Here is a 24,127-nt window from a genome sequence, read left to right as displayed (position 1 = left end):
CAGGGACAGGATGTACATGTATTTGGAAAGGCAAGGACTGATTCGGGATAGTCAACATGGCTTTGTGCGTGGGAAATCATGTCTCACAAAGATTGAGTTTTTTGAAGAAGTAACAAAGAGGATTAATGAGGGCAGAGCAGTGGATGTGATCTATATGGACTTCAGTAAGGCGTTTGACAAGGTTCCCCATGGGAGACTGATTAGCCAGGTTAGATCTCATGGAATACAGGGAGAACTAGCCATTTGGATACAGAACTGGCTCAAAGGTAGAAGACAGAGGGTGGTGGTGGAGAGTTGTTTTTCAGACAGGAGGCCTTTGACCAGTGGAGTGCCACAAGGATCTGTGCTGGGTCCTCTACGTTTTGTCATTTATATAAATGATTTAGATGCGAGCATAAGAGGTGCAGTTAGTAAGTTTGCAGATGACACCAAAATTGGAGGTGTAGTGGACAGCGAAGAGGGTTACCTCATTACAGCAGGATCTTGACCAGATGGGCCAGTGGGTTGAGAAGTGGCAGATGGAGTTTAATTCAGATAAATGAGAGGTGCTGCATTTTGGGAAAGCAAATTATACGCTTAATGGTAAGGGCCGAGGGAGTGTTGCTGAACAAAGAGACCTTGGAGTGCAGGTTCATAGCTCCTTGAAAGTGGAGTCGCAGATAGGTAGGATAGTGAAGAAGGCGTTTGGTATGCTTTCCTTTATTGGTCAGAGTATTGAGTACAGGAGTTAAGTCATGTTGCGGCTGTACAGGACATTGGTCAAGCCTCTGTTGGAATATTGTGTGCAGTTCTGGTCTCCTTCCTATCACAAAGATATTGTGAAACCTGAAAGGGTTCAGAAAAGATTTGCAAGGATGTTGCCAGGGTTGGAGGATTTGAACCGTAGGGAGAGACTGAACAGGCTGGGGATGTTTTCCTTGGACCGTCTGAGGCTGAGGGGTGGCCTTATAGAGGTTTACAAAATTTAGTGGTATGGATAGGATAAATAGGCAAAGTCTTTTCCCTGGTGTCGGGGAGTCCAGAACTAAAGGGCATAGGTGTAGGGTGAGAGGGGAAAGACATAAGAGACCTTTGGGGCAACTTTTTCACACACAGGGTGGTACGTGTATGGAAAGCTGCCAGAGGAAGTGGTGGAGGTTGGTACAATTGGAACATTGAAGAAGCATTTGGATGGGTATATGAATAGGAAGGGTTTGGAGGGATATGGGCTGGGTGCTGGCAGGTGGGACTAGATTGGGTTGGGATATCTGGTAGGCATGGACAGGTTGGACCGAAGGGTCTGTTTCCGTGCTGTACATCTCTAAGACTCTATTTGGCTCGAGTGTAAACTATGTATGGTTTTTTTTAGTGTTGGTAAAGTATTATCAACATTTAAGACCTGAATTTATATAGTGTTTTTCATGATAACTAAGCATTTGTGTGTGTGGCACTTCCTCCTCATGGCTACCAACTTAAAACTTGACAGCCATGCTGCCATTTTAAGTGCAATAGCAGGGGGCAGTTGTGTGTTGTTGTCGTCATCATCATAATAGTGTACTGCTGACAATTTATGTTTGGAGTCACTTTCATCCAGCAATTTCACTCTACAGTAGGGGCAATGAAAGACACAAATGATGAAATTTTTTTGAATTGCAGTCACTGATGTAATGTCAGAAATATGGCAGTCAGTTTGCACACAGCAAGCTCTGACAAACAGGGAGGTGCTAATGGCCAGATAATATTTTTTTGTGATTGTTGACAGATGGATAAATGTTGGACCTGACCACCGGAGAAAACTCCTTAGCTGTTCTTCAAAATCATGTTATCTGTTCTTTGACTACCTGAGAGGGCAACCAGTTTAATGTCTCATTGAAAGACTACATGGCTAATAGTGCAGCACTCCATCCGTACAGCAGCGGAGTGTCAACTTTGATTATTGTACTGAGATCCAGGAGTATGACTTGAGTCCGAACAATTTGTTGCATTATAGGAAGCAATGTTAAATTTAATTGTTTATTTAAGGTCAATTATTAAAGTTAATTTGGAACTCTCTTCCATAAGTGGCAGTTAATGCTAGATCGGTTGTTATATTTCTAATCGAGATAGATAAAATTTGTTAAGCAAGGGTATTGAGGGATATGGACTAAAGGTATGTATGTGGAATTAGACCACAAATCAGCCATGATCTCATTTGAATGGCTTCCTGTTCCTGTAATCAACTGGTCCTGGTTTTGATAATTTTGAGATGGCCTGTTGTACTTACGTTTTACATGTTTCGCTATAATTGATACTTTAAACAGACTTTTATACAGTTAACTTGTAGAATAGGCCCTAAAAACTTTCAGCAGAATCTATCCAGATGTCAGACTTATCATTTGTAGCATGACTTCGGTCACAACCAGACAACTAACTGGAGGAATTGACATAAGGCCTCACCCGTTCTGATTGGATTCAGCATGTATACAATCTTTTTCATTTATAATTTGAACTGATGTTGTGGTATTGTTGAAAGAACTATTAGCTTGCATATCAAAAGAACACATTTCAGTAAATAGCACCAAATGTGCTATTAGAGTTAATTTAAAACATAATCAAGCAGTCTTGTCTGAACGTCAGAAATTTGAACATTTCAACTTAAAATTTAAAAATTACGCAACGCCAGAATATAATCCAACAGGTTTATTTGGAAGTACTAGCTTTTGGAGCGCTGCTCCTTTGTCAGCTACTGAAGCAGCAGCACTGTGAAAACTAATGCTTTCTAATAAACCTGTTGGACTAAACTTGGCGTTGTGTGATTTTGAACTTTGTCCACCCCAGTCCAATACCGGCACTTCCTCCTCATGGCTACTAACTTAAAACATGACAGCCGTGCTGCCATTTTAAGTGCAATAGCAGGGGGCAGTTGTGTGTTGTCGTCGTCATCATAATAATAGTGTACTGCTGACAATTTATGTTTGGAGTCACTTTCGTCCAGCAATTTCACTCTACAGTAGGGGCAATGAAAGACACAAATGATAGATGTGTCAGCTATGCGTTTATATTTTTATTAAAAAATATGAAATAAATGCATGAGCTTTCACTTAGAGTTCAGCTTCACATTTTTATAAAGACTGTTCTACAATGAGTTTTACACTTTTAAATATAAATTATATATGATGGATCTGATCTCTGTTGTCATGTTATGTCTGAAATTATGTAGTTTCTTCTGTAGAACCTTTGATTGAAGTGATGCCAGTCTCAGTGAAAGTATTATGTCTGATTTTAAAAAGGGGCCTGCACAAACTGAGCTTGTGTTGACAATCCTTTTGTTCTAAAATCTCAATTTGTCTCATAATGAGTGAGTTTAAAGCAAAAGACTGCCCAGTATTTAGAAAAGGGATCCCAAAAGAAAGGTTGGTTTAGGGAATTAAAAGTTGTTTCTTGCGTACCAGGCTGTGTCTGCAATACTGGCATCTACCTATTAATGTGTAAAACTAACCAGAGTTTGTGTCCTGTACACACAAACCTAAAGTTGTTAATTGCCACTCCATTAGTCCACACTTGGTCAGCAGCAAATTGATGGAAGGGGTTATTGAAAGTCCCTTCAAGACACTTTTTTTTCCCAAAGGAACAACCATACATTGATGCTCAGTCTGTATTCTGCCAGGGTCTTTCAACTCCTGACTTCATTACAGTCTTGGTCCGAATGTGGACAAAAACACTCCATGTGTGTGACTGGCTTTGACATGAAGACAGCATTTAAAAGAGCATGTCATTATAGTGGCCTAGCAAAACCTGAGTCAATGGTAATTTGGGCAAAAGTGCTTTCTGGATAGAGTCACATCCAGTACAAAAGACGTTTGGTGTTGGAGGTAAATTTTGTAAGCTGCAGGAGTTCCTCAGACTAGTTTCCGTGGCCCAAACATTTTTAGCTACTTGAAAACAGATTTTCTTTTCATCAGTAGGTCAGAAGTGGAGATGTTTGCATAATTTGTGTCTTCTCATACTTGCGCATTTCCACATTCTTGCGCATTTCCACATTCTTATGCAGTGATAGCTGGACAAAATCCTGGTTTTATCCGATAAAATACATGGCTCAGGGATGGTCAGGACTGACAGCTTAATATTCTAGGATGCAAATACTATGAGAAGGATAGAAAGGTTGGTGGGGGGGGGGGTAATGTTTTTGATAAGGGATAGCATTACAGCTGTACTTATGGAGGATATTCCTGGGAAGACATTCAGGCAAGTTATTTGGGTGAAATTGAGAAATAGGAAAGGGATAATCATCTTATTGGGATTGTATTAAACACTCCCCAATAGTCAGCAGGAAATTGAGAAACAAATTTGTAGGGAGACCTCAGTCATCTGTAAGAATAATAGTATGCTTATGGAAGGGGATTTTAACTTTGCAAACATAGACTGGGATTGCCATAGTGTTAAGGGTTTAGGTGGAGAGAAATTTAAGTGTGTACAAGATTTTAACTGTGAACATTTTTCTGATTCAGTATGTGGATATACCTACTAGAAAAGGTGCAAAATCTGACCTACTCTTAGGAAATGAGATAGGGCACGTAACTGAGGTGTCAGTGGGGGACCACTTTGGGGTCAGCAAATTCTTATTAATTTTGATGATTTGGAAGTAGTGATTGAAAAGGTTAGACTGGATCTAAAAATTAAAGTTCTAACATTGGCTAACCTGGTGCCACTTTTTTAGAAAAGGGATGAGGCAAAGCGAGGGAACTATAAACCAGTGAGCCTGACATTTGGTGGTGGGCAAGTTGTTGGAGGGAATCCTGATGGACTACAGGTATTTGGAAAGGTAAGGGCTGATTAGTCACCATGGCTTTGTGCGTGGGAAATCATATCTCACAAACTTGATTGAATGTTTTGAATATCTGGTCGTAATGGACGGGTTGGACCGAAGGATGTGTTTCCATGCTGTACATCTCTATGACTCTAACTAACAAAAAGGATTGATGAGGACAGAGTTGTGGAAGTGATCTGTATGCACTTAAGTAAGGTGTTTGCCAAGGTTCCTCATGGTAGACTACATAGCAAGGTTAGATCTCATGGAATTCAGGGAGAACTAGCCATTTAGGTACAGAACAGGCTTGAAGGTAGAAGACGGTGGTGGTGGAGGGTTGTTTTTCCCTATCCTGGTTTCCTTTCTTTCAGAAGGATGTTGTAAAACTTGAAAGGGTTCAGAAAAAATTTACAAGGATGTTGCCAGGGTTGGAGAATTTGTACTACAGGGAGAGGCTGAATATGCTCGGGTTGTTCTCCTTGGAGCATCGGAGGCTGAGGGGTGACCTTATAGAGGTTTATAAAATCATGAGGGCCATAGGGTAAATAAACAAGGTAGTCTCCCAGGGGTGGGGGAGTCCATAACTAGAGGGCACATGGGGAAAATTTAAGAGACCTAAGGGGCAACTTTTTAATGCAGAGAGTGGTCTGTGTATGGAATGAGCTGCCAAAGGAAATGGTGGAGGCTGGTACAATTGCAGTATTTAAAAGGCATCTGGATGGGTACCTGATTTAAGAAGGGTTGTGAGGGATATGGGCCAAGTGTTGGCAAATGGGACTAGATTAGGTTAGGATATCTGGTTGGCATGGATGAGTTGGACTGATGGGTCTGTGTCTGTGCTGTACGTCTGATTCTAAATAGTGAGTAACATTGTCTGGCGCTTGTATAGTACGAATAACCATCTCCCAACAAGAGAATGTGACTATTGCCCTTGACATTTAGTGGTATTACCATTGCTAAATTACACACTATTAGCATTCTGGTGCTTACTATTGACTAAAAACTGAACTGGAGTCTTATAAATACTATTGCTGCAAGAGCTGGTCAGAGCCTTGAATATCTACAATGTGTAACTCACTTCATGTCTCTTCAATGCCTGTCCACCTGCGAGGCGCAAGTCAGGAGCAGCATTCTTCTAATTGTCTTACTGGCTGCATAGGCCTCCACGACCTGTGCATAGCAGTGACTTCTGGAACTAGAAGTCGATGTTGCATTTGGATGCTGACACTGATCAAAATGGCTCTGTGCAGCTTAGAGCAAACATTGGTTAAGAGCATGATGGGGTATTCATTGGACATAGCAGCCTGCCTGATTGGCACCCCATCCACCACCTTTTAACATTTTGCTTCCTTCACTACTGATGCACTGCACTCCCTTCCAAACTTGAAACCTGTATCATCTCGAAGAACAGATGCATGTGAACATCACTTGCATATTTCCATCCAGGTCGTGTATTATCCTGACATGGAATAGTAACACTGTTCCTTCACTGTCAGCTTGGTAAAATTCCTGGAACTCCCTACCTAACAGCATAGTGGGTGTACCCGCAAATGAAGGACTCTAGTGGTAATTCACCACCAACTTCTCTGTGGCTATTACAGACTGCCTGGCCAGTGGCACCATTAATCCTATGAATGAACTTTTTTTTTAAAGAAGTCTTCTGAAAAGAATTCTACTGATGTATTGGTATTTGAATTTGGCGTTAAATACCCAAAGGCATTTTATTTCTTCGCTATTGACATTAAGTAGTTAGGTACAGAGCTTCATCTTAAAACTTGCATTCAAAGTTTTTTTATATATCTTGCCAATTTACTTTCCTAACCAATTTTCTATTAGTTTTTTTTATTCATTGCTGCTGGTTTCTTAATGAAATATTCAATTCTCTGTCCTACTGCTAGTTTTTACTATTTTGTATGTCTTAGATTTTGATAGGACTGCCTTGTTAATTGCAAGTGGTTAATTCTTTTCATTGAATTCTTCTTCTTGACCAGAATAAATTTTTGCTATTACAAAATATCTGAATAAATGTCTGTTCATCTAATGATCTTCTCCTTGTTTAGTTTTCTAGTTTGTTTTAGATTGTCCTTTTTCGCATATCTTCATAATTGCCCTTGTTTAAGTTGAAACTCTGGTTTGAGACCAGAGTTGCTCTCCATCAAACTGAGATTGAAATTTTATGAAGTTGTGGTTGCTCCCACCAGTTTATTAATCCTACCTCATTACACATCTGAAGTATTCAATTTCTATGTAAGTTGTGCATTTTACTGCTCTAACAATCAATCCCTGATGCATTATGTCAACTCTCCTTCCGTGTCGCTCTTTCCCATATAATTTGCGTGGATAAAAATTTTCAATAAAAATTTGTGACTTTCCTACATGTTTCCATTATTTTGTGATTTGTATTTTATCCTACAGTGGGGCAACTCCTTAGGAACTTGAAGACGCATCCCACTTGTGACTGACTACTTTTGCTAAACCTTACTTCGACTCAAACTTATTTTGCACCACAAACTGTTGCACCTATACCACAACTAACCACCGCACTGATATCTTTGTTTAATAACAATGCTACCCCACTTTATTTTTGCCTACCCTTTGCAACCTTGAAAACCCTTTAATAATGAGACCCTGTAGCCATGTCTCTAATAGCTGTCTAGTCATATTGAACTATTTCACATTTTTCCTTGAAATCTTTCTTACCTGACACCATTTGCATGTGACTCAAATATGAATCCTGAGTTTATTACTTGTAGTCCTGCTTTCTAAATTAGATTGTGCTGCTGGTAATCCCTCAGCAGAATCTCTTTCCTATTCTTACCTATGTTGTTGTTGGTATCTGCATGGACTATGGCAACTGGATCCTTATCCTTCCCCTTCCCACCCCATGTTCCTCTCCAGCCCAGAGACATTGTGAACCTTGGCACCAGGTATGAATCACATCTTTTGGACTCTGTCTATGCTGCAGAGGACCCTATCTATTCATTTCGCTTCTCCTCTTCCCTCCCCCATGCATACACACAAAGCATTGAATGGTGCTTTGTTCAATTTTCTAATAGTCTCTGCAGCCTATATCCTTGTTCACCTCATACCTATCAGAGAATTGGATAAGCACACTGCTGTGACTACTCCAGCTAGAGTTATATTCTCAATTCAATATAGAAATGCTATTTGGAATTAGCAATGTGCGGTTGTCTAGGATCATGTGTGAAGAATGGCTATTTGAGTAAATCTCTGGTAGGCTTTGTGTCCATTCTATTCCATGAATCATTTGCTTCAAGCAGGATGGAAAGAAACGAAAGAGGCTTGGTGGTGTCATGAGGAATATTGGAGTAGTCAACCTGATACAATGAGAACATAGGTTAGGGATATTTTCTGTGGGGAAGACTGCATGCATGGGATGCAATCTTGGGTTTTGAAATAGGGTGTTCAAAGTGTGAAACAAGAAAGCATATATTGAGACTAGGGATGGTAGGGGTCTAAATCACTCACCTTGAAAAGGTTATGAATACTACATCTGTTTATATTTTCAGTTGTAAGCTTGATAGATTTTACTATGTAAAGGTTTTGAGAAAAATGGATCTGAGGGTAAGTAGACCTTGGGTATAAATTCAACACGATCTAATAGTTGTGGATCATGCTCGTAGAGATGAATGACTTATTTCAGACAGTTTCAAGTTATAATTGTAATTAACACCAATTTGCTAATTTGTTGCCAGCATTTGGAACAGTAACAAGAAGCTGAGATTTTCAAAGTGAGTTTGACATGGATAGAAGTTTGTGTGACCAATTAAATGAATTTTGAGGCTGTCAAATACACAAGATTTGGGGAAGTTGGGGTAGTGGGAGAGATTTTAACCAAATATTGTTTCACCTCACTGGGATAGCATGCTGGAAATCAAACCCTTTTAACTTCTGTAAAAGTTGAACATTTTGTAGAACTATGCTAAAGTCTCTAGTTTACACATGTTTTTGACCAAGGTTGACAAAGCACAGACCTAGTTTCTGTACTTAGGAAGAATTGCTATCTACAGTCTGTTTTGATATAACATAGTTCCGTTCCAATGCTATCCTGCGTTATAAGAAAATTGTGTAATAGCAGCACCACTTAAACTAATGGGACCAGAATTGTGTTATAACCAAGGAAGGAAAGTTTGCATTCTATAAATAATGATATACAATCGCGTTTATAGCCAAATTCAAGTTGAAGAAGCATGCATTATAGCAGAACCGACTGCATTACAAATAAATAGATTCTAGCTACAATTATGAACTATTGACATATGACTTCTCCAATTAAAATGCTTGCACCCTTCTAAAATCTGCATACAAATATACAAGCAGGCACAAAAATAAAATGGATTCTGTGAGCAGAGGGAAAGACTGGGAAGGTGGTTCAATGGTCCATACCCAGAGGGTTTGCTGAGGTCCTTTTGACTTGTTAGAACTTTCTGTCCCTTAATCGATCTTCTCTAGGTACTTTTGCTTGGAAGAGGCATGAGGTGACTGGTTCACACTTGTAAAGTCTAACTTCTTGGTTAAAAGCCACTGTTTACAGCAACGAATGAGGAAAAATATGCTGCCTTTCTTCAGGCTTGAGGTGATTTTTACCACAGAGAAAAGAGACTGCTTCTTCCTTTTTCAGAGATCAGATAGCTTCTAACTAAATGTTCACCCTCGCGAGCTACCTGGGAGCTGGGTGATAGCAGGCCAAAGGCCTTTATCATAGTTCTGTGAGGTGGCGACTAGTTATCAATCAGCTACATGTTGCAGGCTGAATCTCATTTTTGTACAGCTTCTGACTCCAGCTCATGTGTGGTAATCCTTTCTGCAATTCTCGGTTTTTAAAAACTGTCCTTTTCCCATTTTGGTCCATAATCAAAATAACAAACAAAAACTACGGTTTTTGCACTATGAGATCCCTAAATATGTTTTGTTCGACACGCTTATGAGTTTGTTATATCGTGTATAACAAAGGAAATGTAGAGAAAATCTTATCTGACATGACTGCAGTTTGCACAGCCAAAATAGGTGTGGATGTTAAAAATGATGCTTTTGTCTTTTTGGGGGTAAATAGCTGAATTTGGACTTTGATTTTTGAATCCATTAGCTGTTTTTTTTTGTTTAGTGTTAGGATTAAACACTGGATTACTTAAAACTGAATTTATTTAACCTGGTGTGTTGGTAGTTTTTGTTTCTGAAGCTATCTGCAGTTTCAGTATAGAAGTAAGTCATAAGTGACTTAAATCTACGAAGGTGTCAAATAAAAGGATTCTGTTGTGAGTATTGTATGAGTAGTGTTTTTGATACTGTGCCAGGCTTTATTGTAATACTGAAGGAGCAGCGTTTAACACGATTGGATTGCAGTCTTGGATTGGGCACAAGAATGAGCCCCCATCCTGAACCTTTAAGGAAGTAAAAGGTTACATTGGCACCATTATGGAGAAAGCAGGAGAATTATCCTCAATGCCTTGACCAATATTTATCCCACAATCAATGTCACAAAGGACAGATTATCTGCTTGTTGTGACATTCTCTGTGCATCTACATTAGCTGCTGTGTTTCCTACATTACAACAGTGACTAACCTTCAGAGCTTCATATCATTGAAGTTCTTTGAGAGCTCTGGTCTGTCAGTCTTTCTTTTGCTAGAAGTGACTGTATGCACTGTAATTTATGACTCCAGGTCCGTAAACTATTGCCCGTATGGGTCTCTAAGTCTTCAAGACTTTTGTGATATATATCCTGATATTATGCCACCAAAAAAAATGTTGTCATGCCAAATCACAACTCTAATCTCTGAGCTTCATTGCCCCCAAGTGGTTGATTTGTTATTTAACACAAATTATCACTTAATTAATATACTAAACTTGCAGTGTGCTGGATTTTGACAGATGCTAAGAAAGGGCATGGCCTGACACCTCATTCATAGGGAGTTGGACAAAAATGATTTGATTTTGAATTTCTAAAAATAAAAATGAGAACACAATTTGAAAACTTAAAACCTGGAAGCATCATTAAAATCTCTACAGGTGTTGAATTTAATAGTTTTATTTTTGTTAGCCTTCTACTTGGATCTTGCAAATAGTGAGCCTCCATAATTCAAGATTACTGAACACGTAGAAATGCATGCGCTAACCAGACCCTTGTGTAGATTTATAAGGGGCTTGACTAGTTAAGTTTGATTTTTTTTGAGAATGCTTTTAATAGATAAAAGAAACCTGCTATAAGTGTATGAATGGATTTTCAGCTATTATTTCAAGAACCACATGAGAGAATTAACGTGTAAGATATTAAAGGAAATCATCTATCCAGATAGAGGATCACTAAGGACAGAAAGCAGGAAGGTGACCTGAATACGCTTTTTGGATTGGTGAAATGTAGGTGGTGCTGCAACATAAAGATCTGTACTGGTCCCTATTAAATTTTGTTTATATAAGTGACTTGGTCAAAAAAGTGAAAACATAGCAAACTTTGGAAGAATGGTGGGTGAACATAAATTATCAGTCTGGGCAGTATTCGGCAGTGAGAAGTGGGAGGTTAAGTATTTTGATGGGGTGGGAGTATAATAAAGTCAAATTATTAATCAAAATAACAAATAGAGAAATTAAGGTGTAAATACAAATGTTTTCAAATGTAGAGAGTGAATGCTGAAATATTTATTTTTAATATATAGAAGAAAGGAAGTGATGTTGCATTTATACTGGGTTGGTTAAAGTTTCATGCGCAGTTCTGGACATCTAAAAAGAGAAACATAATTTAACCATAAGAGAATACAACAAAGTTTCACTACAATGACCATGGGAATGAGGGATTACTGTACTGGTGAAAGGCTTGAAAAAATTAGGTTCTTTTGAAAGAGAAAAGAGTAATATGGGTGGGGTTGGGTTGGGTGAATGGAAAATGGATGTACAATAAGGCTGAGATGCTAGTTTGCACTGATTGAGCTCTTGTTTTGCCATACACTGATAATTGCTACTAAAGTACAGAAGAAAATCCTTTGCCACACAGGTCAGTGCTGAAGCATGGAATGCTTTATTGCACGCCACTTAGGACAGTTGCTGTCATGGTAAAGATCCAAACATTTGAATTGGCTTAGATGGTAGAAACTGAAGGGCGAGCAATGATGGCAAGAGCTGAATGGCTGATGTGTTGTAATTTATGGATTGGGAAGGAAGACAAGACAAAACATGATACCAATTATTGTGATACATCTTAAAATGTGTGAACCTCATTCTGCAAAATTCTGCCCCGTCTCCATGCTAACTAATACTTAACAATGTAATTATTTTGTGGTTATAATCAGGATCAATACTTGATAGCTGTTCGTATGTAGATGAAATTGTGTAATGATTCTGGCATTTTCTGATCTTATTTCAAGATAAATTTGGAATATTTGGTTTAAATATGATTAATGGAATTCAAGTTTTGAATAAGTCTGGATTTGGGGTAGGAGGATCCATTGGTGGTTGAGTCAATAATTAAGAACATAGCATCAGAGTAGAACATCCAGCCCTTGGGCCTGCACTTGCTTTTTTATTCGATCATGAGTTGCCTGTATCTTAACTCCAACTAACTTGCTTGGTTTTATATCCTCCTTGTCTGACATAACTCTTGTCTTCAGTTTTGAAATATTCAATTGAATTAGTCTATATAAGACTGGATGTAACAAAAGCATGTGTAAGCATCTTAATGGTGGAGCAAGTGATGAGGCATAAGGCTGGGCAAATATTGTTGTGATGGTGGAAGTGAGCTGTTGATGATCAGATGTAAAGATTCAAACCACTGCTTCGGTCAAAAGTAGCATTAAAATTGAAAATAATCTGGTTCAGCTTGGAAGATTGTTGAGAGAAGTAGACAGTGGCAAATGAGGAGAAATTGTGGTGCAGACTGATAGTAAAATTTGGAGAAAATTAGAACTCATCCAAAAATTGATAATTTGAGAACCCATTTGCCTGAGTTAGGAGAGTGGAAGACAGAGCTCTGTAACTTCAGTATACATATGGTAGCTCATGATGCTGATAATATTGTCAAGGATGTTGGGGGTGGGTAGTGTTAAGGATAATGCTTTGTGGAGGGAAGCAAAGCCAGTACTTGCTGAGATGCTTTGGCTCTATTTGCAAAACAGATTTTAAAGGAAGATGCTGTTAATTTTCTGATTTTTCTTTTTCTGTCTGCCCTGAAACAATTCAAGTTTTTGGAGGTGGGAAAAACTCTGTAAAGTTCTGGATGGCGTGAAGGCTGTGAAGAGGAAATGTAAGGAGGAGGGCATGAAAAAGATTTTAAAACTCTCAAAAAGGAGATGTGGATTATAGTTTCAACAAATAAGAGATGGGTTGATTAAACAAGCAAAGATCCTGAAGTGGAGGCATTCTAGGTGACTAGACACAGGATCAAAATTGAAGCATAGAGCCAAATGGTACACTAAAATCAAATACTAATAACTAGATAGGTAACCAAAGAGGCTGTTACCAGCTGTTACAGGATATGGACGGAAGCTAGTAAAGTATGGCATACGTCTGGTTTGGGTTGAGCCCAGAAAAATTTAGATTCCTCCAGAATTTTATCGGGCACTCAGATGTTACTGGCATGTTTGCAACATGCTGTGATGTATATGTCCCATGCGCGAATAAACAAAAGTTTCCTTTATCCCCAACAAATCTCTGCACAACCTCAATCTAACTCTGGGTTAGCTGTTCCTTGATGGGAATACCCAGGCTGTAGCCTCTGCAGTAATGTGAATATGTCTCTCAAAAATACTTAATTTTACTTTGTTTCCTGCCTTCCAAGACTTTCCTAAAAACCTTTATTCAACCATTCTTTTAATTTTATGCTATTTTTCAGTTCCCTCTTGTTTGATGACCACTTCTCAGTGTAAAGCAATTGAAGATATTACTTGTGCTCAGTGAAATGTGGTAGATTACTTTGGCAAATGGTAATTCTTTAGATAGCAATAATTTAGTGTCAACAGCAAGCAATCACAGATTAGGAACAGTTCCTCTACTGTGACCTATCAACATCCTGCAGCTTTAGCCCTTGTATCAGGTGCAGACAATGGATGATAACTTCAGTGTCTGTGTTCTGTTTCAGTGAAGGCACTTGCCTGCCAGGAGCTGCATTGAGATTTGACAGTTTCATTTCATATTGAACCATCAGCCTGCACACTTTTATTCACCCAATCTGGAGTTGGATTTGAACCCAGGTCCCAATCCAAATTGTTTTACTATGTAAAAACTATAAGTGTTAACCTCGACATCAATCAGAATTTCTCAGTTCAAGTATCTGGAGAACCATCAGCACAGTGGGCACAGTAAAGATCTTGGGTGTAGTTGTTTTAAGCATAATGTTAGATATGCTGTGATGTCTATCCAGGCTAGATGGCACTTGAACCCAGACCTTCTGGCCAAGCAGTGAGGACAGTAACACTGCTCCACAAGTCCCTACAGCTCTTGAGTGTACACCCAGACATAATGCAAAGGACCTAGGAAGTGAACGTTATAAACCTGGACAAAGCACTGATCCTGTCCAATTATCCAATTTAGTCTCAATCCCTTGCTGTTTCCCTAATCCTAAGGAATTATCCCCTTCAATTATTTAGTCAGTTTCCTTTTGAAAGAATCTGCTTCCACTACTTTTTTCAGCCAGAGAATTCCAGACAATTACAATTTAAAGTTAAGATATTTTTCCTTCATGTTGACTCTTAACTTTTTTTTTGTCAATTATCTTGAATTTATGTGCATGGTTATTTCCAAATATTTTTTCCTTGCTTCACTATAAAACCTTTGAATTTTAACATTTCTTAAGATCAAGGGGAGATTAAAAGAAGAACCCTTATTTCTCTAATTTCTACATGAAATAAGACCCATATCCTTGAAGCATCTGGATTCCTTCAAATCTTTGACCTTTTTCTAAAACTTCTTGTTTATTCATTCATGAAATGTATGTGTCTCTGTCTGGGATTGCATTTACTGCCTGTCCCTTGTTACCTTTTGTGAAGGTGATAATGAGATGCCTCCTTGACTTGTTGAAGTTCAATTGTGGGTCGGCCAATTATGCTGTTAGGGAGAGAGTTCCAGGGTTTTGACCTAGTATTTTTGATGGAATAATATATTTTTAAATCAGGATGGTGAGAGAGCTGGAGGGAACTTGCAGGTGGTAGTGTTCCGGTCTGTTGGCTGTGCTTGTCATTCTAGGTGCTAGCGTTGTAGGTTTGGAGGATGCTTCTTAAGGAGCCTTGGTGAATTTATACAGGACATCTTGTAGATGGGGCATATTGCTAATGCTGTGCTTTGGTGGTGGGAGGAGCGAATGTTTGTTTGTGGATATGGTGCTAATTAAATGGCTACTTTGTCCTGAATGATGTCAAGCTTCTTGAGTTGTTGGAGCTTCACTCATCCAGGCAAGTGGAGAGTTTTCATTATACTTCAGGCTTGTGTCTTACAGATGGTGGGAATTAATGGTTAAGCTGCTTGTTGCAGGATTCTTAACTTCAGAGCTGCCCTTGTAGCCACGTATGTCTATAGCTATTTCAGTTTCCTTTCAATGGTAACCTTCAATGTTGATAGTAGAGGATACAGTGATGTTACTGTTGGGATGGGGAGTGGGGTTGGGTAGATTCTTTCTCATTACTGATGATTATGCCTGGCACTTGTGTGGCAGAAATGTCACTTGCCACTTGTGAATCCAGATACGGATTATGTCCTGGCCTTGCATTAAACCATGGACTACTTCAGTATCTGAACTGCAAGTGGTGATTAAGATTATGAAATAATTGGTGATATCACCACTTGATGAAACAGCTGAAGATAGTTGGGCCTGGGACATTACTGCAAGGCACTCCTGTAGAAAGTGATCTAGAATTGAGGTGCGGACCTCCAACCACAATCATCATCCTTTTTTGCCAGCTATGCCTCTAACCAATAGATCGTTTTCAGTTTCCTATCGATTTCAGGTTTTGATAGAATTTCTTAATTCCATATTCAGTCAAATATAATCTTGATGTCAAGAGCGGTCAGTCTCACCTCATTATTGAATTTTCTTATCTCTTCTTTCGTCTGTTCTGTTTGTCTATGAGCCAAGGTTGTAATGCAGTCAGGAACTGAGATGACCCTGGTGGAACCCAAACTGATTGTCAAAGAGCAGGTTACTGCTCAGCAAGTGTGACTTGGAAGCACAATAAATAACACCTTCCATCACTTACTGTTTGAGTGTAGAGTGATGGGGTGGTAATTGGCAGTGTTGGATTTGTCCTGCTTATAAGCTAAGGGTAGGCCGCTTAGCTGTTTAATCCTGGTCTGCAATTCAGAGTTTATGGCAGATCTATGATATATACCTAGAGAATCATAATTTTTAAATACCTTTTAATAGAGTTTAATTGATAGACTTTATAAGTACAATTAAGTTTCCAATTGCTGTTTGCAGAGAGAATGCCAATCTTCTACCACCCTTTGTATGTTAGTGGCATTTTCTAGTTTCACTCCTGAAAGGCTACTGAAATGTGTGCAGTGCCCTCTAGTCATAAACTCCCCAACCAGCAAAATCGTTTCCACCTGTTGCCTTTGATATCTTTAAAACTTCAATCCAATCATCATATAATCCTAATTTGTGTAATTTCTATCCGTATTATTTTGATTAACAATTTACATTGTTTTTCCTGTGGGCATTTTTGGTGCATATTTTGGAGTTAGGAGGCCTGGGTTCAAGTCCCACCTATTCCAGAGGTTTGTAATAACATCCCTGAACAAGTTGATTAGGAAATATCTACATTGCTTTTTCCACCAAGGCTAAGGTGTGGTACCTAGAACTGCTCGTTCCTAGTGTGTTTTAGCCAGGCTTTTGTAACGTTGAAATATGATTTCTCCCCTTGGAAATGTAGTCCTCTCGAAATGAGCACCAGTGTTACATTAGCTTTTCTGATTTTTTTCTGTTTATGATATTTTAATGATCCAAGTACCTGCATTCCCAGGAGACTTCAGACCTCTGCATTTTTTTTCCAGATTTAAGCACTTACTCCTGTCCTTTTTTAAGATCCAAAGTAGATGACTTTATATTTACCTATTTTGAGGTTCATTTATTAGAGTTTTGCCCATTACTGAACCTATTTGCATTTCTTTTATAATTCTGAACTTGCATCTATGCTACTTACAATCTATCTTCTGTCATCAGCAAATTTGGATGTTTAACCTCCAATTCCATTGTCCAGGTCATTAATATAGTGACCCTAATGGAGACCTTGTGAGGCATCACTAGTCTTATCCTGTCAAATTGCATACCCTCTCACTATTCCCACTCTCCTTCTACTCAGCCAATTTTTGAATCAGGTCAGTAACTTGCCTTCAGATGTGTGAGCTTCATCTTTATTTATCAGTCTTTTATAATGCACTTGACCAAATGCCTTCTGGAAGTCCATATTAATAATACCTATCATAAATACCCTGTGCACTACTTTAGTGACTTAATTTTTGAAGAGTTGACTGACATTTATGAGCAATTTACAAATCCACGTTGGCTCACTCTAATCACCTTGAAATTTCCTCATTCAATTACCCCATTCCTCAACAACAGATATTAGATTAACTTGTTTATAATTCTTTTTGATTTTCCTCTTGCCTCCTTAAATGGTAGATTGGTGTGAAAGATTTACCAATCTAAATCTGTACTCTAACGCAATTTATCTTTAACAAATCCATGTTGTTTAGTTATTAACCCTTTATAAGTGTCAATTATTTGTAACAATTAGTTATCGCATTAATAGTTTTAATTATTGTCACTGAAGATTGTTGTATCATTGCTGTTCTAAACTTCATGTGTTTACCTGTTTTTTTTCTGCCAAAGGATGGTTCTGACTAGTGATTCTACAATTTTTACCATTGCTTCCCTCAGCAATGTAAGATGCCTCCCATATGAAACATGTCTCTTTTCTACTTTGAGGGCCAACAATCTTTTAAGTATCTCCCCTTTATTATATGCAAATTCTCAACTAGCTGTTCCGTAATTGTGATATTGGCAGTATCCTTTAGTAAAGCTGATGCAAAGTACTTACGTAGTACCTCAGTTATGCCTTCCGCATTGACAAGAGGATCTTCCTTTTTAGTCCATAATTCCATCCATCATTTGACAACTTCTCTTTTTACTTTGTATAAATAAGACTTTTGGTTTCTCTATTATTTGTCCATTCATATACTCTTGCTTGCTTTACTGTTATTTCCTTTTATAAGTTCTCCATTGTGTTTGGCTTGGGTTTAATACTCTCTTACTGATCTGGCATTTATCATAGGCTTTCTTGGTGAGTTTTTGTTTTCTTCTGTTCTCATGTGGAACTGATACGAACTTGCCTAAAACCCATTCACTTGTACCTAGTTTGAATGCACTTCCCAAACTGCCATGGGTGTGTGTTTGGTAAATACCTGAACAATTTCTTTTGAGGCCTCAATTTCCGTTACTGTTTTACCTTCCAACATTTGGTCCAAATCTAACTGGTCAGACCTCTTCACAGTTCACTGAAATTAGCCCACCTGAAGTTGTGTATCTTCAAATATAACTTATCCATGTCCTTTTAATTAGTCTCATTAGATTTGGGCTAGTTTCATTGGAATCAATCGTTTCTAATGCTCCCCCACTATAACATCTGCACTTGTCCTACTCATGCCTTAGAGCTTGATCCTGCACTGCTTTCCTCTTCACTGGGCTGGTAACCTAGTTCACTGGTACAAGCTTCAGAACTTATAATCTAATTTCTTTTTATACTGTTACTTCCCTGGCATATTTTAGGACAGTTGAACTATCCTATTATCTATCATTAGTCTTTCTGTAATTTGCCTGTTCCATCGCCTTTCTTAAGAAATCTGCATTGACTTTAAGATGAATGTCATTCAATGTGTAACTACATTTTCTAATTATATGCATTTTGATTCAGGTTTAGCAGGATAACATGATAAGGCAAGGCAACCTGCTAACCTTCCATTTCTATTGTTGTCTTTAGTGTGACTGTAATCTGTCCTCCTTCTGCGAGTGCCTCCTCAAATCTAAGCCCACAATTTTCTTGAGACATCCCCTGAATCCTTCCTAACAAAAGCATGCAGACTCCAGCACTTCCTTTCAATTATTCCAGGTTTGGCTTCTGCTCCTCTTGTCCTGCCTGATGGATGGAATTGATCTTCAACCTGAAATTTGACAGGCTCAGAAACAATCCCATCCTGTTTAGTGCTCTTAAGTCAGATGACTTACCTTCTGCAAACCACTCCAAATGTGGCAATCTACTCTTAGTGTGCTTTATTTCTGCCCAAGAATTTCTGGACTGCCCCACTCCCTACCCTCAAACCCAAACCTCAAGCTGCCATTGAGGTCCCAGGATACTGACTTTTATTTACTTCTAAATTTTAATGACCATTTCATTTTAAATCTGTGTTCTGTAACCAAATTATGCAAAACCAAAGATATTGTTGCCCAGTCAACACACACAATCTTGTATAGTTATTATTGTAAACACAAATTTGAACTGAACTATTTTGAGCAAAAACTGAAAATGTTTGAAATCTTTGGAAGAGTTTATTACTTAGATGTTATCTAATCTGTCCTGCCCATAGTTACTGACTAACATATTTAACATTTTCAGTAATGTCTGTTTCTTTGCTTTCAATTATTTAAGTTTTTAACTTGAAGGCTGTGTATGGCTATATTTTAAATAGTATTATTTAAAGACCTACAGTTGTTGCACCAAAAATATTCATCAGAGTGCCTAAAGTCAATAGGAATCCAGTGAGATTCACTAGTGATTCCAAAAATATATTTTTCACTACAGTTCTAAAGGACAGGCAATAATTTTGACACTTACCATCCATAGTATGTTTTCTGATTCACTGTCTAAAAAATACTTTGTGATCTTAGATGATTGCTTTAATGCAGTTGAACAATATTCCTATAAACCGAAGTGTTAACCCTTTTCAAATCAAACACAATCTGTACTATCATAGTATGAAACATTTCGGTTATGTTCTCCTGGTTGTCGCTGTTTGAATGCAAAAAACCTGGGGATGAATTCTGGTACATTGAGTGGTGTAAAGCAACATGCTAGGGAAGTGCCAACTTGCTGAAGCTACAAAATGCATGCTGAACAACAAAAGCACTTTTATGTAGGCAGTTAAGTAATCCCAAAACCAGCATCAGATCAAACCTCTGGAGTACTGGCTCATCATGAATGATTTTAGACAATTGAAAGTACTGACTGTTCCATGAGCAGAAACTCGCCAAGGTTCCTTTAACAGTAGTTTCCAAAACTGCAACCTTCACCACCTCCAAACGATAAGGGTAGCAGATGTTAAAGAACGTCACCACCTCCAAGTTCCTTCTCCCCACCCCAAACGCCATCCTGACTTGGAGCTATATTGCTGTTCTTTCATTCACTGGATCAAAATCCTCGAACTCCCTCCCTAACAGCACTGTGAATGTCCTTCTACCCTAAGAAGACAGCTCACCGCCACCTTTTTCAAGGGCAGTTGGGAATGGGCAATAAATTTTGGCCTCACCGGTGACATCCACATTCCATGAACATTGTAATTTTTTAAAATCCCCATCATCAAGGATGGCAGAATCCAGCCGCAAAAGCTGAAAAATTTGCAAACATCTTTAGCCGTGCACATCTTATTCTCAGGATCCTACCATCACTGAAGGTAGCCTTAAGCTAAATCAGTTCATTCCACATAATACCAATGAAATGAATACAGCAACAGCTACAAGCCCAGAGAATACATCTGCTTCAGCACTGGCACTACCTAATAAACTGGAACACTGTCCAGATTAAATAGCAGGACAAATCCAATCCAACCATTTATTGATTAATTGTCTAACAATGGATCTCAAAATGATGGACAGGGTAATCAAAAATGCTTTGAAGTTAGGCTTGACAATTTGCTCATCGATGCTAAGTTTGTCTTCTGCCAAGACACTCAGCTGCAGGCCTCTTTATAGCTTTGTTTCAAACCACGAAAAGGGCTGAATTCGAGGTAAGGTGATAGTGACTTTCCTTTACATCATAACAACATTTGACCAATTATGACATCAAAGCTGCAGTAAAATTAATTAACAGTAAATTGCTGGGAGTGGGAGAGGTGGCAGGAAAGGAGACACTTCACTGAATGGATTTATAACCCGACAGGATGTTCAGAGGCTGATCATCTCAGCCTCTGGGCATTACTGCAGGTGTTACTCAAGGTTGTGTCCTAGGCCCGACCAACTTCATCTGTTACATCAGTGACTTTCCATTCATCATAGGATCAGGAATAAGATGCATGTTTGGTGAATGTCCAGTTCTATTTGCAATTACTCAGATAATTAAGCAGTTCATACCTTAATGTAGCAAGATCTTAGCAGAAGCTTAACTGAACCACTTGATGTCGTTACAAGAGCAGATCAAAATCTGGGTATTCTGCAACAAGTAACCATCTCCTGATGATGCAAAGCCTTTCCAGCACTTATAATGCATAAGTTGGGGAGTGTGATCAAATAATCTTCACTTGACTAAGTAGTTTCAACAACAGTCAAAACCTGACCCCATCCAGAATGCACCAGCCCATACGATTAGCATCCTACCTACTGCCTTATACAATCAGTACTTTTACCTCTGGCACATTATGGCTACAGTGTATACCATCTACAATGTGCGTTGCAGCTAGTCATCAAGATGTCTGTGACAGTGTCGTCCAAATTTGTGACCTCTGCTAATGCTCTAAATACACAGGTGGTAGGCAAATTTGCCAGCAAATCTCAAAAATACCCAGGAAAACAGTATCTGAATGTATAATAGACAAAATCCCAAGTTATTTGTGACTCTTGTCCAAAGTACAAGATGCACAGTACAAGGCAGCAGCTAAATAGAAAAGAACTACATGTGATTACTGCTGTCCTTGTTACAGTATTAAACATGATAAACCAATCAGAAAATTATGAATTATGTAGAGAGTTAGGGGTTCATTCCTGATGATTTTAGCAGATACTAGCCGTAGACCATTCACTGCTCTAAAGGTATTCAGTTTTTCAATTAGCTCATTTGCATTGGTGTAACTGTACTGGCCAATTCCTGTGTGAAATAATGGTCACTGGAATTGCTGAACTGATGAAAGTACACAATTACAAAGAAGCTTATAGGCTGATTTATTGAATTCGAGTCATAGAGATGTGCAGCACGGAAACCGAACCTTTGATCCAACTCATCCATGCCAACCAGACATCCTAAATTAATCTAGTCCCATTTTTTTCTGGCATTTGACCCATATCCCTCTCAACCCTTCCTATTCATGTACCCATCCAGATGCCTTTTAAATGTGGTAATTGTACTAACCTCCACCACTTTCTCTGGCAGCTCATTTCATACATGCACAATCCTCTGCATGAAAAAGTTGCCCCTTAGGTCCTTTTTAAATCTTTTTTTCCCCCTCTCACCTTAAACCTATGCTGTCTAGTTTTGGACTCTCCCACCCCAGGGAAAAGACCTTGTCTATTTACGCTATCCTTGTCTTTCATGATTTTGTAAACTCTATAAAGTCACCCGTCCGCCTCTGCACCAAGGGAAACAGCCCCAGCCTATTCAACGTCTCCCTGTAGCTCAAACCCTCCAACCCTGGTAACATCTTTCAAAATTTTTTCTGAACCCTTTCAAGTTTCACAACATCTTTCTGATAGGAAGGACACCAGAATTGCACGCAATATTCCAAAAGTAGCCGAACCATGGTGCAGTCACAACATGACCTCCCAACTCTTATACTCAATGCTCTGACCAATAAGGGAAAGCATACCAAATGCTGCCTTCACTATGCTATCTACCTGAGACTCTACTTTCATGGAACTATGAACCTGCACTCCAAGGTGTCTCTGTTCAGCAACACTGTGCAGGTCCTTACCATTAAAGTGTATGAGTCCTGCTCTGATTTGTCTTTCCAAAATGCAGCACCTCGCATTTATCTAAATTAAATTCCATCTGCTATTGTTCGGCCCATTGGCCCATCTGGTCAAGATCCCACTGTACTCTGAAGTAACCTTCTTCGCTGTGCACCACACCTCCACCTATGGTGTCATCTGCAAACGTACTAACTATGCCTCCTATGTTTACATCCAAATTATTTTATATAAACGACGAAAAGCAGTGGACCCAACACCAATCCTTGTAGCACACTGGTCACAGGCCTCCAGTCTGAAAAGCAATGTATTATTCTGGATATTCATCCACTCCCAGGCATTCACCTTACAGTTTATAACTTATTGTTTACAAATAGTTATTAATGATAAAGTCACTTTTTCTTTCTGATTTTCAGTTGAGATACTAAACAAAGACCCTATATGCATTTTCAGGTGGGTGTAAAAGAAGAACAGTATAAGGGTTCGCGTTATCTTATTTAATATTTCTGGTTCAACCAACACTGCTAGAACAGGCGATTTTGCATTATCTTTTTGCTGTTTATGGGGCTTGCACATGTTCTGACTTGACAACAACACATTCTATATTACAACTGTGATTGCATTTTAAAGTATCCATTTGTTAGGTGAAATTTTGTAGGAGAATAACATGTTAGCCCAGCCTATGACTTGTCAAGGAAGCAATTTTTCTGGTTTGCAATCATACTGAATTTTTCTTTGTGATCCTTCTTGGAAAAATTATGGAATGAACTTTTGTGTAAAGTACTTGGATTGTTAAATGGAATGTGTGATTATGTTATTTGAAGAATAGGTAATGTTGTATTCCAACAAAGAATACTTTTTTTTTCAAACTCTTTTTGTATGTTGCCTTGGACAATTTTTCTCTGCTGAAAGCAGTATAAATGGAAGTGGTTAATTTCATCATATGCATGTCAAATAAAAGAGAACTTGTTGAATATAATATCTGGAGATTATATAAGCAAATGTAAACAAAGTATTAAAATATACAAATAATCTTTATATTGTAGTATAAAGCACTCCTGAAATGAGTGCAAATGCATTGCAGCTTTGGGTTATCAGAAAAGTTATTAAACATTTTGTATTCAATTTAGTTCCTTTCTTGTACTTTCTAGGGTTTAAATATGGAACTGGCTAATCATGGTCTAATCCTGCTACAACAACTCAATGCCCAGCGAGAATTTGGCTTCTTGTGCGACTGCACAGTGGCTATTGGTGATGTCTATTTCAAGGCACACAAAGCTGTGCTTGCCTCTTTTTCCAATTACTTCAAAATGTTATTCATCCATCAAACCAGGTAATGCTTGACTCAGATGTAAAATTTAAAAGAAAAGTATATTGTGCCTTTTCTGATTAGTGCAATTTTATTTTTCCCTTTTTTAAAATCATCTTATCCCATAGATGGTCCCAAAATGAAAATGTTTTAAAATGTGAAAAGCTA

The 24,127-nt window shown here is 38.5% G+C and overlaps 1 protein-coding gene across 4 annotated transcripts in view; it reads left to right on the top strand.

Moving 5' to 3' along the window:
* Window positions 1-24,127, top strand: part of zbtb2b (zinc finger and BTB domain containing 2b) — a 33,891-nt gene that overhangs the window by 5,198 nt on the left and 4,566 nt on the right. For 3 of the 4 annotated variants that reach the window (XM_072581347.1, XM_072581350.1, XM_072581349.1), the window contains exon 2: window positions 23,802-23,983. In XM_072581347.1, coding sequence (XP_072437448.1) covers window positions 23,811-23,983 — 173 coding nt within the window. In that variant the 5' untranslated portion in view covers window positions 23,802-23,810. Of the gene's footprint in view, window positions 1-23,066; window positions 23,104-23,801; window positions 23,984-24,127 lie in introns of all 4 variants that reach the window. The other variant, XM_072581348.1, reaches the window with a different exon arrangement.

Source organism: Chiloscyllium punctatum, chromosome 11, assembly GCF_047496795.1.
Source record: "Chiloscyllium punctatum isolate Juve2018m chromosome 11, sChiPun1.3, whole genome shotgun sequence".
In the NCBI taxonomy this organism is placed as follows: Eukaryota; Metazoa; Chordata; class Chondrichthyes; order Orectolobiformes; family Hemiscylliidae; genus Chiloscyllium; species Chiloscyllium punctatum.
Note: the sequence above shows the minus strand (reverse complement) of the source record. Positions and strands in the feature narration are given on the sequence as shown.